General features: G+C 40.8%; 4 protein-coding genes across 4 annotated transcripts; 2 read left to right on the top strand and 2 right to left on the bottom strand.

Moving 5' to 3' along the window:
- The first annotated feature begins 254 nt into the window (after positions 1-254).
- On the top strand, positions 255-2,976 carry BCR41DRAFT_353715 (RNA polymerase II transcription factor SIII subunit A-domain-containing protein). The gene is made up of 10 exons (XM_022024208.1): positions 255-423; positions 576-638; positions 783-817; positions 932-953; positions 1,052-1,146; positions 1,272-1,486; positions 1,606-2,074; positions 2,218-2,422; positions 2,524-2,756; positions 2,868-2,976. The coding sequence occupies exons 1-10, from the start codon at positions 288-290 to the stop codon at positions 2,886-2,888; spliced, it is 1,494 nt and encodes a 497-aa protein (XP_021881154.1). The 5' UTR covers positions 255-287; the 3' UTR covers positions 2,889-2,976.
- Positions 2,977-5,207: 2,231 nt separating this feature from the next.
- On the bottom strand, positions 5,208-8,826 carry BCR41DRAFT_336629 (MCM-domain-containing protein; the record flags this gene model as incomplete). Its single annotated transcript, XM_022022038.1, has 9 exons — positions 8,782-8,826; positions 8,497-8,702; positions 8,174-8,343; positions 7,982-8,064; positions 7,465-7,865; positions 6,998-7,340; positions 6,713-6,904; positions 5,916-6,605; positions 5,208-5,786 (listed from the first exon to the last, which is right to left on the bottom strand). Exons 1-9 carry the CDS (start codon positions 8,782-8,784, stop codon positions 5,208-5,210), a joined length of 2,667 nt encoding a protein of 888 aa, XP_021881153.1. The 5' UTR covers positions 8,785-8,826.
- Positions 8,827-10,008: 1,182 nt separating this feature from the next.
- BCR41DRAFT_396352 (hypothetical protein) lies at positions 10,009-10,881 on the bottom strand (the record flags this gene model as incomplete). Its single annotated transcript, XM_022028794.1, has 2 exons — positions 10,009-10,441; positions 10,604-10,881. The coding sequence occupies 2 exons, from the start codon at positions 10,879-10,881 to the stop codon at positions 10,009-10,011; spliced, it is 711 nt and encodes a 236-aa protein (XP_021881152.1).
- Positions 10,882-11,042: 161 nt separating this feature from the next.
- BCR41DRAFT_353711 (tryptophanyl-tRNA synthetase) lies at positions 11,043-12,808 on the top strand. The gene is made up of 5 exons (XM_022024207.1): positions 11,043-11,587; positions 11,673-11,753; positions 11,895-12,013; positions 12,108-12,229; positions 12,325-12,808. Exons 1-5 carry the CDS (start codon positions 11,480-11,482, stop codon positions 12,771-12,773), a joined length of 879 nt encoding a protein of 292 aa, XP_021881151.1. The 5' UTR covers positions 11,043-11,479; the 3' UTR covers positions 12,774-12,808.
- Positions 12,809-14,750: the final 1,942 nt, after the last annotated feature.

Here is a 14,750-nt window from a genome sequence, read left to right as displayed (position 1 = left end):
TGTTCCCTTGAAGACAAGGAACTTAGAAAGGTAGGGGTCAGAGCATTTTTTATTACTTCAACCGATTGTAAGGCTGCACAAACCTAATTATCTATGGGCAATTAATCCACATCTTTAGTCTGAGTTCTTAAGAAAAATATCCCCTCTAATTGATGATTCAACCAATAAGGTGGCTTTGCAAGGAAATAAAAAGTATAAAAAGAAAGGCCAATCTCCTCCACTGACTCTTTTTTTTTTCTCTTTTGTAAAATATTCTCTTCTCTTTTCTTCTTCCACTTGAGCACGACATGGCATTCAGCGGAGAGGGATATCGTTTGGGCGATGAGAACGTAGGAGCCATTGGGCGAACATCTGCACATGATAGCAAAGGGGTCCCCTCACTCAAAGATATTTGTCTCAGCACTTTGGATCGCTATATCGACTGTAGAGTATCATTCATTTGATTACCGTTGAAGTCTGCTCTGAACTATTGATTTACTACAACTCTTTCCTAGTAGCTGCACGAGACGTGCAGACGTGACATTAAAGTTGAGGCTTTTATTAAATATGCACTCATCTCCCTCTTTTTTTTATAGTGTTGGAGGATATTGGAACAACCCCATATTATCTAATTGAGAGTATTCTTAGGAAATGCAATGGTAAAAGTATTTAATCATTTGCGGACTAATCTCGGTTATATCTTTATGAGGAAAACAATAAAGAGTGCCGTGAGGGTTGTGATTGGTGAAGATTTCTCCCATTCCGCTCACTTTCCTCTTCTTCCCAATGCTTCTATATTATAGTCAAGCAACTCACTCGAGTAGAACTTCATACAGAAGTAAGATAGCAAAAAGTCCCATATCTATTTCTTATAACCACAATAAAGAAAAAAAAGATGCATTTCAGTTAAAGATTATACTAACACTTATCTTACATTATTTTTGCTAATTAGGGACTAGATGAATACACAGATGGTAACCTGTTTGTTTGAAGAAAGATTCTTCAAAGGCCACGGATGAGAATCTTACCTTTTTCTTCTTCTTCTCTCTTTATGCGCTCGGTCTATTAATAGAGCTTTGGTATATTCATGCCAAAAATGACTTTAAGGCTGTTCGCGAAGGCTGGCCTGAATATGATGAGAGTGGAGAATGGCGGTCCAAATACCAAGTAACAAGAAGTTTTTTTTTTTTTTGTTTTCAACTTCGCAACTGCACAAACAGCTATCGATAAGCAGAGCTCTTAGCATTGCAAATTTCAATAATTACTTTTTTGTAAAAAAAAACCCCTTATAGGCCATGAAGCAGGAAGATGAAGACAGGTTGGAACGAAAGCGAGCTTTACTTAGGCAAGCATACTCACAGCATGACAAAGTGAAGCAGGATCGACGTGTCATCATGGACCCAAATCTTCGACTACCAAAAAAGGTGACCAAACCTTCGTTATGGTCAAATACTGCGCCAAAGAAAAAATCGTTGTTTGAGAAGGCGAGATTAGAAGCTAGAAGGATGTAAGACCTCTGCGTAAGAAAAACAAACAAACAAGCTGCGTATTTATTCAAAGACAATAACGGTATTTCAACTTGGTCTTCTCTGAATATATACTCTTAAAAAAAAAAAAAAAAAAAAGCACACAAATGTACAATAGCTCCCCATACCCATCTCCACGGAATCGGCCATCTAGTTCTATCAGCAGCAAGGGAGGCAGTAGCAGTAACAGTGCCAGTAATATCACCAGCTCCCGCCGTATTTTGGCTCCAACTTCAACCCCTGTGACAACCACCCTCGGACCAGTTACTTCACGAAATGATCCTGTACTTATAACACATGGAGCGGCAGTTAATAGCACCTCTTCATCAAATGCGGCAACGGCGCTTGCTCCGGCGTCAACCCGTGGCAAACGTTACTCGTATAAAACACGCCCTGTTGTGTATACATCTTTATCAAAACCACTTGCGCAGACCCAAGACATCAGCGAAGGATTCACAACATCACCTTCATCCATTCGACCTACAACAGCAACAACTTCTGCAAATGCCTTTGCTCACAAGGTCCCGATACCATCTGTTTCTGGTGCAATTGTTGATTTTTTTAAGGAGGTATGGTTCAGATTGGGTAAAAATTCACCTTCAAAAATAATTGACAGCATTTACAGCGTCACGGCCCCTCAGGTCTTTATAAGCAAGTTTCTTCTACTTGTGTAATAATTTGGCCTGTGTTTCTCCACGCTTATTGAAAATAGATCAATCCAACTCATTCTCAGCATATCACCGCCTCAAAGCATCATCATGTGCAAGCAGATTCGCGCTCAAGATCGCCAGCATCGCCTACCTCGGCTGCAGAGCCGCCATCGGAAACTATCCAGATGTTGCGTGAGGATGCAGGCACAGCTTCCCATTACAAGAGATCAACGGAATCTTCGAATAGAAGGCGAGATCGAATACTTGGTAAAAGCTTGAAACTAAAAAAAAAAAAAAAAAAAAAAAAAATGTACATCAAAATTCTGTCGCTGAATTATGGCTTTACACGTATTCTGGATTAAATACAGCTACTGCTACACGTCTGGAAGGCACCAAGGCCAAAAAAGGGCTTGAGGGGCTTGAAGACGATGACAGCGACAACTACAACATTGAGTACAACGATGTCCATAGAAAGGATTTTCCCCATCCTAGAGTCAACCACCATACGCATACGGCTGAGCTCACTGCACCAAAAAAGAAGGACAATGATTCAAAGGCTCCAGTCTCACTCGAGGAAGCGGGCCGACAGTTTTTTAATCAGGTAAGGAAAAAGTAAATGGATATTTTTAACCCGATTTATCTGTCCAACAAGAAAAAAGGTGATGTTCAAAACTCATAAATCCTTTATTTATTTCCCAATATGCAATGGTAGTTGATAGGCAAATCAGGCTGAACGGCTTTCAAAGCTAGCAGCACGCTGCATTTCGCTCAAAAGATAAACACTACATGTACAAATACACGTGCTCACTTCCAATGCTGCCTGTCTTTTTTTTTTTTTTTTTTTTTTTTTGTAACTTTTTGTCTTTTCAATAAGGAAAGATTAAGGGAGAAATGAAGGGAGTATGCCAAGGAATAGCAAAACTCATACTCTAAGGTGCAAGGGAGAGGGTTGCTTCCTCTTTTAGCGTCCTGTTGCTATTATTTTTGCTCTTTCTTCTCGCTCCGTTCGCCAGGAGTGCAAAGTTGAGTGTAGGCAGGCATGGGCCTTGCGACTGTCGCTTTGTCTGATATAGCCAATGAATTGACCGCTAACTTGGTATTTCAGCATCAAATAAAAAAAAAAAATCTTTGAGAGATTCATATAATTACTTGCTCTACTTTACTTAAGTAATTGAGGACTAGTGGTGCCACAAGGAAGTCATTAGCATCTGCTAGAGGGGTCAAATCGATAGATGTTATTATAAATCCATTTTGAATGGTCATATACTATGTTCTTTCCAGTGGCTGGATGCCGCTCTTTTTTCAAAAAGAGATCGTATCGTAATCATAAAGTCCTCATCACAAAAACGAGAGGGAGAGATGCCGAGGTTGTTAAAGAGGCTGAGCTTATCATCCAACCTATGATCCTCCAAAAGTTGAAAGGACTCAGTATAGGGTGGCATGACCTGCGAAAGAAGATTATCGATCTCTTTATCTAAGCTGCTTCATGCCCTAAAAGGCTCGGGTCCCACAAAGTGATACCTAGCATCATAGGCTCTCCGGAAGTGCCTTCCAAATAGTCAAATTGAGTTCGCTCAAGCAAAGCTTGCTTACCATCAGCATGCTATTCTGAGAATCCATCTGCACATCCTTCACCTAGACTTGCGGTATCTATTAATTCACCAAAGTGATATGCTTGCAGCAGCTTCCGTCTGGAGGAAAATATGGACAGGATCAATTGATTATACACAGTCTTGCTGAAATCAACCTCAAAGTAACTGTCGTAAACGACTCCACTCAAAGGTTGTTACTAGAGATCTGGACAAGAGGATCATCCCTGTAGTCATTGACTGCCCGGATGCGAATATGCTCTTCGGCGACTCTCCTATAGCGTAGCTCGATCTTCTGCGCAGGATTGATGTGACATACCCTAGAATCGAGGAACTACCATGAACACCAGAATGTAGATCGCATCCGATCGCTGTTATCCGTCATGGATGGAATGCCGCTTAAAGATATTGCGCCGTGACTCGAGGTAATTGTTGGTGTCAATTGCTGAGTATGGCATTTCCTGTCTGTAACATTTTACCAAATGGTTCACGGATGCTCGCGCCTTCATCCGCTCCTTTCCATTTTGCTCTTGTTTGCCAAATTGATTTAATCCAGCTGAAGTCCACACGTCCCTAACAAAACCGGGATATTCTCTCCCATAAATGACGTCTTTACGGCAGGAGCCTCAGCAGTGCCTTGATCGCTGACCACAGAATTTTTGGCGGAAAGTAGACGTGACCAGGAGTCGAAAACAGATCTCTGCCATCTCTAGTCACAAACTGCGTAAGCTACCTGACAAGTATGCTATTCTCTGTGCTTACCGTCGACAAAGGCGCGACGGGGGCCCCAAATCCTGTACTCCAGCATCAGTGAGGAATGTCAGTGGTGTATTTGTAACTCGGCTGATTTTTTATGGTATGTATTTATATGACAATTCAGTTATTTCATACGTTTGGCTGAAGGACTTTCTTCACTTGACGAAATAAACACCAATCCTCTTATTATACGTATTTATTAATGTAAAAATATTGTTTCAACGCACAAAGCGCAAGGAAGATCCAATATCCCTCTAGACGCAGAATATTGAATGCGTAGATGCCATTACATCAGGACAAAAGCATTTTTTCTAACGTGAATATTGGACTTAGTGCAGTCGTGTATATTGTTCAAAGACATTTACATAGGAAGCTACCCGACTGTATCTTTAAGCAGGGAATGAGAAGTGTGTTACTCCTCTCTATCTCCGATTATCACTATTTTTCAGCCTAAATATAGTATTTCTGATGCTAAGAGGAGAGGCAGAGCCAAGGGAAAGCAGTGAGATAACAAAGGGCTTCAGTGTATCCTGAGCAAATGGCATACATTTTCTTATGCATTATCAGTCTAAGTCTTTTTATTTCAAAGAGCACGCGCTAATTAAGGTGCACAGACCATTCTCCAAAATGAATTTTAAATTGTTTATTGAGGAAATGGACAATGCAAATGAAAGAATAAAAGTTTTTTTTTTTTTTTTTTTTTTTTTTTAAAAGGGTCGTTCAATGACACCACGTACGGCGTTGAACCGGTATCCTCCTGACGCAAAGAGCTTACTTGTTAGGAACGGCTGGATATCATGGATCTCCAGAGATGTCGCCCGATCCTTTAGTTCTACCAACTCAATTGTAACCAATCGAATATCACTACGTGGATTCTTGATCTGCAGGAATCGCAGATGTTCCTTTAAAATATCGTTCAAGATTGAGAACAGCAACTCGTTGCTATCCTTGGCGAATGTCAGGTATTTATTGAATGCCCTCTTCAAATTGCGCATCACAGAGAACTTTTGTGCACTGAAGAATGATTCTAACATGACTCGGATCGCCATGTCAATATCGTCTGAACGAGCATATTCCCGCAGATGCATCTTTGCATGCGCTTCCGACATACGGATCATCGATTCCAAATGACGAACTGTGATTGGGATGGAGCCTCCAGCCAATGACTCTCGACGAAGGTCTGCATACAGACGAGCAATCTTGTCCTGGTCCATTTGGTGAATTTTAGGTTGAATTTTATCCCGAGCATACATAATATATTTGCGCAACATGTCCTGTGGGATAATCTATCAAAATCAAGACAGCAAGACAGGACAGAGCAAAAATTAAATTTTGTCGTTCTTAATCCAGATAGCATTGATGAAACAACTCATGAGGAGCACATACTGAACAATCATTTCAAAAATCACACTTACATCATCATCAGCCTGCTGTGTCATACTAAGCTGATCTTGTTCAGGTGAGAATTGAGGATGACTTCGAAGATGTGAATTGAGAACAAAGTTGGCCAGACGTTCATCCACAGTAGGATCAACAGTATCCTTGACAACACAAAGAACGTCGAAACGCGACAAGATGGGTTCCGTCAATTCAACATTCTCCGAGAATGTTACTGCTGGATTGTAGCGACCACGGATTGGATTAGCAGCTGCCAAGATAGAGCAGCGGGCTTGCAGTGTTGTAACAATACCAGCCTTAGAAATTGAAATACTCTGTTGCTCCATGGCTTCGTGGATACTAGTACGATCAGCATCGTTCATTTTATCAAACTCATCGATCAAACACACACCCTTGTCCGCAAGCACCAATGCGCCTCCCTCCAATGTCCACTCACGCGTAATTGGATCCTTTCTGACTGAAGCTGTTAAACCGACAGCAGAGGCTCCCTGGCCTGTCGTGAAAACGGCCCTGTGTGCAGTCTTCTCCACGTATTTCAAGAACTGAGATTTCGCTGTTCCTGGATCTCCTAGCATTAAGACATTGATATCTCCGCGAAGGCGATGTTTTCCTTGAGGATCCTTGGGTACACCACCAAACAATGATAAAGCAATAGCTGTTTTGATGTCTTCGTGGCCATAAATCGAAGGCGCAATACTTTTGATGATCTATTGATAATAAATAAGTATTAGCCTTATATATCTTAAGATCCCGCATCGTAGGTCATACCAAATTTGAAGTAAACCAAGGGCCTGCATTGATCAAAATATATTACCCTCTTCCCAATATTCTCCTCCTTTCCGAGACGAAGAATCTCTTTACGATCTTCCTCTGTCAATTTAAAGCTGGCGAAGACATCTTGCTTCTTGTTTATATAGTTGGCTTCCAGAATTGTAGCGAAGACAGGAAATCCGTTTGCTGCGTTGAGTGCCACATCAAAGTTATTCCTGTAAATGCCCGTAATTTCCTAAAAAGATACAGAGCATCTGTTGTATCATTGCAACTCGGGTGTAATGAGCAGATCTGACTCACGAGCCATCATACGAAACAAATGACTTACTACTTCTTCTCCTGGTTTAGCGCTATCAATGAGATCCCAGAGAAGGATGACCTCACGATGGCGAGGTAGACGACCTGCGGGGACTGTGCCTGGGGACTCCTGGAGGGTCATTTTTTGATAATTACGATAAATGGTCTGTTCAGAGTTGACTGTAAACGGCCCTTTTGAGGGACAGGAGGTGCAGCTGCCAATTGAAATTTCTGTCTGAGAATCCTGATAAAATGGCCCAAGAAGAGCCCCACATTTGACACAGTCATACTTTACGTATTTCAGTTGAGGAAAGACGCCCGTCCTCCGTGTGACAACTCCTGTAACCTGCACTAAACAGTTTAAGTTTGCTTGACTATTATTGTAGTTCAAAATTAGATAAAAGATTAATAACTTCTAATGCAACCGATGTAGACATGCATGGATTTGCAACATAAGTGCTTAAAGAAAATAAACCAAAGGAAAATATAAAAAAATACCGAAGATCACGAAGGGTGGAGACAATAGGAAGTTCTGTGATACGGACATGAATCTCTGAGTGAATTCGTCCATAGTCTGGATACTCCATCTGTACGACTTCAAAGGCAATAGCATCAAACATTTTCAAAATTTCTTGAGGAGCGTTGACAACAAAGTAAGCAAGAGTTGGCTTGGCATCTGATAGGTGACGATAGCTGACTTCTAAGCTCTCCTTGTTCGCCTCTCCGAGTGCTCTGATCAACGGGCCGTATACAGATTCTCCATTCGCATCGACATACTCCAATAAAAACCTCCTGAACTCTGACATGATGGTGCGGCGGGTTAATTCCTTTGTAACCCATTCTGAAATTGATAAGCCCTTATGATCGCTCAGTTGCTCAGGCCCCAAGATGACGTTAGACTTTTTTTTTTTTTTTTTTTTTTTTTTTTTAGAAAGAGTCAAAAGGTTAGTGGTTGCCGCTAAATTTTGACGACATGGCGTGCTCCAATCAAAGACCTCTAATCCCTTATACGCACCATATCATCCAAATCATCTTCCATTAAATCTTGCTCATAAACGCGCCTCCTACGGTGGGTGACGTTCAATAGATCCGTATCATCTATAATTGTTATGAGGAAGAAGGAAAAGTGTTAACCACAGTAGCTTGAGCCAGCATCTTCAAAAGGTTAAGCTTAATCCGAAAAACGTCATGCAATCCAAGATCATACCATCCAAAAATGCCTCAGGGATCCTTCCGAGGGCTCTAGCACGCTCGGCATCTCGTCTCGCCAAAAGCGCCTCTACTTCCGCACGCTGTCTAGGGTCCATGTGCTCAAATTCTTCATCGTCAATGTCATTAGGATCGTACGCATCGAGCTTCACATTCTGAACATAATCACTATACAGCAACAAGTATAAGATGATAAATAAAAAGAGTATGTTAACGAACTTAAACATTCCCATCCTTCTCCTCTTTTTTATTTTTTATTTTTTATTTTTTATTTTTACATCTGGTCATGTCGATTGCTCCGGTATTGTTGTATCGCCTTACTTTTCCATGTCAGACCCAAAAAGGTCTTCTCCTTCTCCCTCCAGGTCCTCATTCTCGAGGTCAGAAATCATCTCGTCTTCAAGTACGCCGTTGTCCTCCAAGTCAGAGGAAGGTAATGGAGGCGATGAGCCGAGGATGGGTGAACTCGCTGGATTCCTCGAAGGCGTAGTGACATCATTGTCATCTCGCTGGCGCTTGCGATCAGCCTATTAAAGAAAAAAAAAAATTAAAAAACTTATCCACGAGATCTATTTTTTATTTTTGTTATAGACATGAATGCTTTACCATGAAGATTCTAGTTCCTTGCTGAGAAGAGTAATTGAAGAAGAGAGGGACAAAAAAAAATAGTGTACCTGAAACTTTTTTTTATTACTCTCTCGCGGCTTCCACATTAAGTAAATTAAAGTGGCTTGACTTTGTGTTTGTCTCACAACAAAAGACGCGTCTCTCACGCACATGTCTTGGTTGGCGAAGCTTTTTTTATTTTTATTGTTTTTTTGCCCTTGCCTAAAAATGATAGATTACTCTCTTCTACCTTCACTTCTTTCTTCCCAAAAAAAAAAAAAAAAAAAAAAAAAAAAATAGATGAATCAACCAGCTTATCTACTTACTAACAGGTCTTATCAGCATTGATGTATTAGTTCCAAAATCTACGACGGTCCCAAGAAATTCGGTTATGGCAAAAAAGTCATTGTCTACTTTTACTCCTCAGAAATTCAATACTCCTTGTCCATTTCCTCCAGTTACAGAGCCCCCTCTAAAGGAGGTAAAATGTGGTAGCACACCAAGACTTCCAAAAAAGGTCCTGTCTTTCAAAAATACTTGAAGGATTCTATGGTCGAGTAGGCCTCTGTCATTGACGTTTATCACCAGAGATTCATTCAGTCTTTTGACTTTATTAAGAGGTGAACAGATAAGCCCTTACTACCAATGCTGTATTTTTCCATCTTAAAATATTTTACATTTAAAGTAGCTTGAAATGGACAGCTTTGTGACAACCTTGCGGTACACACAAAAGATGTCAACTTCACTAACATTCACAAGATCGCTTTTATATATTAATGAAGAGGCGACCTTCTGATTGTCCTTATCATAGCCTTCCAACTACTAAACAACTCAGTCCCATCCAATCTGTGCCCTTGCTCCACTTTTCTGTAAAAAAAGTCCTTCGTCTCCAATTATTGCATGTATGATTCTGAGTACTAGTTCTTCATCATCATCGAGTATGAGACGAGATTGCTTATGAGAGTTCTGGGATCTAACCTGTTGCTTGCTTGCGAGATGAGAGTGGCAGTAGAGGAAGAGGACAAAAGTAATAACTATAATTATAATCATCGTGGCGCAAAAGAAAATAAGCGAATAAGACATAGCAACCTCGCGTAAAAATCCTTAATATCAATCCACTGATAGATACGTTTACTTTTTTAAACGTTTGTTTACCTTTCAAGTATATTTATCTCACTGTTCAAAGTCTACAATAAATACTGTAGTGACCTATTTTATTTTTTTCTTCTACAAGTTGAAATCTTGGGAATCTTCCATCTTGATATCAGAAAGAGCGAATGTGAGCCCAGTTTCACGTCGTAAAGGTGGTTGCGCATAGCTTCCTTGACTTGACTCTAAATCAGACATGAACGAAGTGTCTGTGCCCAAGGAAGGCATAACTGGTTCTTGAGACTCATGCTTAATATGTTCACCTTCTGATCGATCGTCCATTGCATCAAGTTTCATCATTCCTTCAACGCTGTTCACAGATATAGGTGTTGCTTCTGCTGATGTTGTTGCTACTGCTGCCGCTGTTACTGTTGATGATGATAATGATGTTGAGGTTGGCTCGGATAGATGGATATCATTATGATCGCTAAGATCTTGTTTTATCAACGTTGATTCAATGGGATTATCATGCTGGAATACTTGCCATGATAGATATGTCTTTAGCTGAGCTCTGTGCATGTAATTGGTAGACGTGTGTATTCGAACATGAAAACAAATGACATCAATTAGTAGCCCACGGCTACAAAGCTTTCAAGCCAAGTTTTATCACGACAATTCTAAAGAGAGGACAGAGAGCAAAAGTCTTTTTTTTTTTGTCAATACTCATCCTTACTTCTTCCTCTCCAAGATTTTCATTTCCTCTGCCAGGATCTTCTCTTGCTCGTCCGGAGACAAGTCTGCACCTGGAAGATGGTCTAGAATATTTTGACATTTTTTAAAACTGGTCTTCAAATTGGATGAGAGTCTTCCAATCTCTTGAGCATCTTCTCCGGCCTCGATCTTCTGCAAGATAGTGAGCACCTGTGATAAGAATGAAAAATCTGAGGGTTGAAATCTTTGTTCTGCCTCCTGTCCATCACTCATTATAGTCTGAGAGGTCAGTGTTGACATTGCCGAAATGATGGGATGGTTGACTGCAATAACACAGATGTATAATCAATATTTTTGTTACATGAATAATGTTCAATAGTAGATATAATCACGTGTTTTACCATATTCTTATAACAATTCCGACTCTTGAACCAACCCTCCTTTTCTGTCAAACAGCTTATCAAAATGGCACTTACATTGCGATCGCTGTCTGCAGCAAGGCAAACCCTCAAGAAGATCAGGAGCATTGATCTGTGCATGGTTTGTCCACTGCTTTTTTTGAATCTGAAGTTTGTCAGAACTTAAGATTATTGAGACGTTTCAAAAATAAAATTTCATTTTCATAAATACAAAAACTTCCATACTTTTTTAGTTCCGAAATGCTCGTTATTTGACTACGACTACCGAAGCCAAGCACCGAAGTTTCAATAACAAGGAGAATAAGGAAAGCAAGGGAAAGAAAAACAAGTCTATCATTTTTAGTGGTATTCAACCTACAGGTCAGCCTCACTTGGGCAATTATCTCGGCGCGATTTCAAATTGGGTCAAACTTCAGGAACAAGCACATCATGCGAACGAAACCTTACTCTTCAGTGTCGTGGATCTTCATGCTCTCACCATGCCTCAGGATCCAAAGAAACTTAGAAAGGAGCGAAGAGAAATGGCTATCACATTGTTGGCCTGTGGTATCGACCCTAAGAAATGCATCCTATTTGAGCAATCCAAGGTAGTTTTTTTTTATTTTATTTTATTTTTTTTTTTTCGAACCCCCAATTAATTATTATTATCATTACTACTATCATGAGCAATAGGTTCCAGCACACACAGCTTTAACATGGATCTTAAATTGCATGACTCCTGTCGGTTGGCTCGCGCGAATGACACAGTGGAAGGTAAATAAAGGCTTTTTATTATTATCATTATCCCAAATCATACGGTGTTGATGAAATCAAGACAAAGCTCCATCTAATTCTAATTAAATTACCTCATACCTTCGATCATAACACCATCATCAATTAACACAATATTTTCAGTCAAAACTTGGAATCCACAGAGGTTCACAAAGTTTGGAAGATGTCAGTGCTACAGAGGGATTACAGCTCGGACTCTTTGCATATCCAGTCCTCATGGCAGCCGACGTTTTACTCTACAGGTAATAAAAAAAAAAAAAAAAAAAAAAAAAAAAAGCCTTCTAGTTCCTTTATAAATATCTTTTTTTTTTTTTTTTTTTTTTTTTTGGGATTTAGAGCCGACAAAATCCCAGTGGGAGAAGATCAAGTCCAGCATCTGGAGCTTGCCCGCGATATTGCTCAAATCTTCAATAAGAATGTGAAGAACGATTTTTTCCCCCTTCCAAGACCAGTAATCAGTATGTTTTTTTTTTTTTTAAAAAAAAAAAAAAAAAAAAAAGCTCTCACTTAGATCTAATATCTCCCCCTTGGGGACTCTATAACAATTGATTAGCCGAGACTAAAAGAATCATGTCTTTACGAGACCCCACAAAGAAAATGTCCAAATCAGATTCATCCAGCCAGAGTCGTATTCACCTGGTTGATTCACCAGCTGAAATTTCTTCAAAAATCAAGCGTGCTGTCACGGATTCGACCCGTGGTATCTCCTACGACCGACTCAGACGGCCTGCAGTTGCCAATCTGATCGAGATCTATGCTACTATGAAACATATTAGTATTGAAGATGTTGTTCAGGAGCATGCAGAGTCCACCACGGCTGTTTTCAAAGAAGCCCTTGCAGATGTGATCATCTCTTCTCTCAAGCCTATTCAGGAGGAAATAGCTCTTTTAGAAAAAGATGATGGGTATATCCAGTCTGTGCTTGACCAAGGAGCCGAACGGGCTTCTGAAATTGCTCAAGCTAATCTCAGTGAGATTCAGAGGCTGGTTGGACTTCTTTAGAATTTTTTTTATATATACTTCGAATTGAACCGCACATTGCATTTGTCATTAATAAACATTGCATCTCTAATTTTATCCATTCCTATTTTGTTAAACGACAAGATATATATAATTGATGTATCTTGCAAGGCAAAGGCCAGGGCTACTGAGCATGTCAGAGTGCTGCTGCAATGCTCTAGCATTGATTGTCAGCCTCTATTATGGAAGAAGAAGGAGGAAAAGACAAGGTAGCATAGGATCGTAGGTTAGGTAGAGCGCTACCCCGAGAAAGCGTATCACTGACCTAACTTAAAGTCTTCCAAAGAAATCTATAACAAATTGTTATTTAGTATCAATGATCTCTCGTCGCCAATTTAAGTTGCATTTTAAAGTACATTGGGTTAAGAGTCGCATGCATACATGGCATTTTTACTTCTGTAAAGCCTTGCCTTGACTAAAATGAGAAAGAAAGAAAAAAAAATTATTAAGCAGTAAAGGATCTCTGATGAGTAAAAAAATCAACCCGGCGGATCCGCAGCCAGTAATCAAACAATTAATTGGAATGGAGCCTCAACCCCAAATGCTTTCAAGTCATATACAAAGTATGGAGACTGCACAAGATCGACTCATTTGCCTCCCACAAGGATACTCAGCTTCCGATATACATGTCGTGGAAGTACGATCCGTCTGTTCTAGCGCAGAACGTGTTACTGCAACCATGGAAGAGTCTGGGCACACTATATATATGCCCATCATGGAATTTGATTTCCCAAATCCTGGACCGTCTAAAGAAAGAGCGTCTCAAGGCCACAGTGATCACGCTCAATTGGACAGGAGCGATATAGTATCGGACTATCCGAGCGGTGGGCACACCATGCCACTCGCTCTAACACGAGCAGAAGTGGGCTCATCCCTGCCACGGGACCCAAGGGCCCTGAACAAGAGCCTAGCATGGTGCTTGCTGGCCAAGAATATCGACGGCGCCAAGGCCTCTTGGAGCAAGGTCTCAACGATAACGCCGTGAAAGCAGTACTCGACTCGGCCTCAGAGACTATAAAGAGCCGAAGATATAACGATATCCAGAAAGGATTCACCAGTTGGTACGTTAACCCGCTAAGGCCAATCCAACAGCGATCACCAACTATTCTGCCTGGGGCAAACGGGCTAAAGGATTGTCGCCCCAGACGATCTTATTGTATCGAGCACATCTCAAAGGTCAATACCCAGGTTCAAAAGTACTCGAAGACGACCATGTATTCTATAAGTTTTTCAAGGTCCTTAAGGCCTATCAAGTTTGTCCTGCCAAAGATATAGAGATCAACATTGCGCCGGCTCTCGACCACTTCCGAGCTCTAGGTGACAACAGCACCATTTCACCTATGGACTTGACCAAAAAGTTAGGTATTAGGCATGTGTTTATTTGTTCGACCTAGCGATATCGAATGTATCGGCCTCGCGCTGCAAAGGAACTAGACAAAGGATACACGCCTACGTTGTAAGACCGAAACAGACAAGGCAAGGAGCCCACCAAGGAATATCCTCTCTCCTTTCAATCCAAACACTCGACCTACTATTATGTACCTACGGATGCTGAGTGAATAAGTAGCCACATCAAGAGAGTCATGCCTCTTGCATCCTTACCTCCACAAACTTGCATTCCTAAGGCGCATGCCGCTGGTTCCATGTTGGCAGGCCTCAAAGGTTCCGGCCTGGACAAGATTGTCATGCAAGGCAGATGGGCCACACAAGAGGTTTACAAGAATTTCTACTGATTGTCAAGTAGAACCAAGAACAATTTTACAACAACCACTCTTAGCTGATCTTTGCAGTCACAGGAAAGGGTCGCTGGACGATGAAGGATAATAGACAGCGAAGGCGACAAATAAAGTCTTACGCCCATTATCCGTACCAGTGTCCCTTTCCTGTCCCACCCACGGTCACCCATATTTGTGTTTGTCTTTGCTTTCGAAAAAGAAAGGTGCAGGACAAGATTACGAG

Source organism: Lobosporangium transversale (genome assembly GCF_002105155.1).
Source record: "Lobosporangium transversale strain NRRL 3116 chromosome Unknown BCR41scaffold_19, whole genome shotgun sequence".
NCBI lineage: Eukaryota > Fungi > Mortierellomycota > Mortierellomycetes > Mortierellales > Mortierellaceae > Lobosporangium > Lobosporangium transversale.
This window is presented reverse-complemented; position numbering and strand designations above follow the sequence as displayed.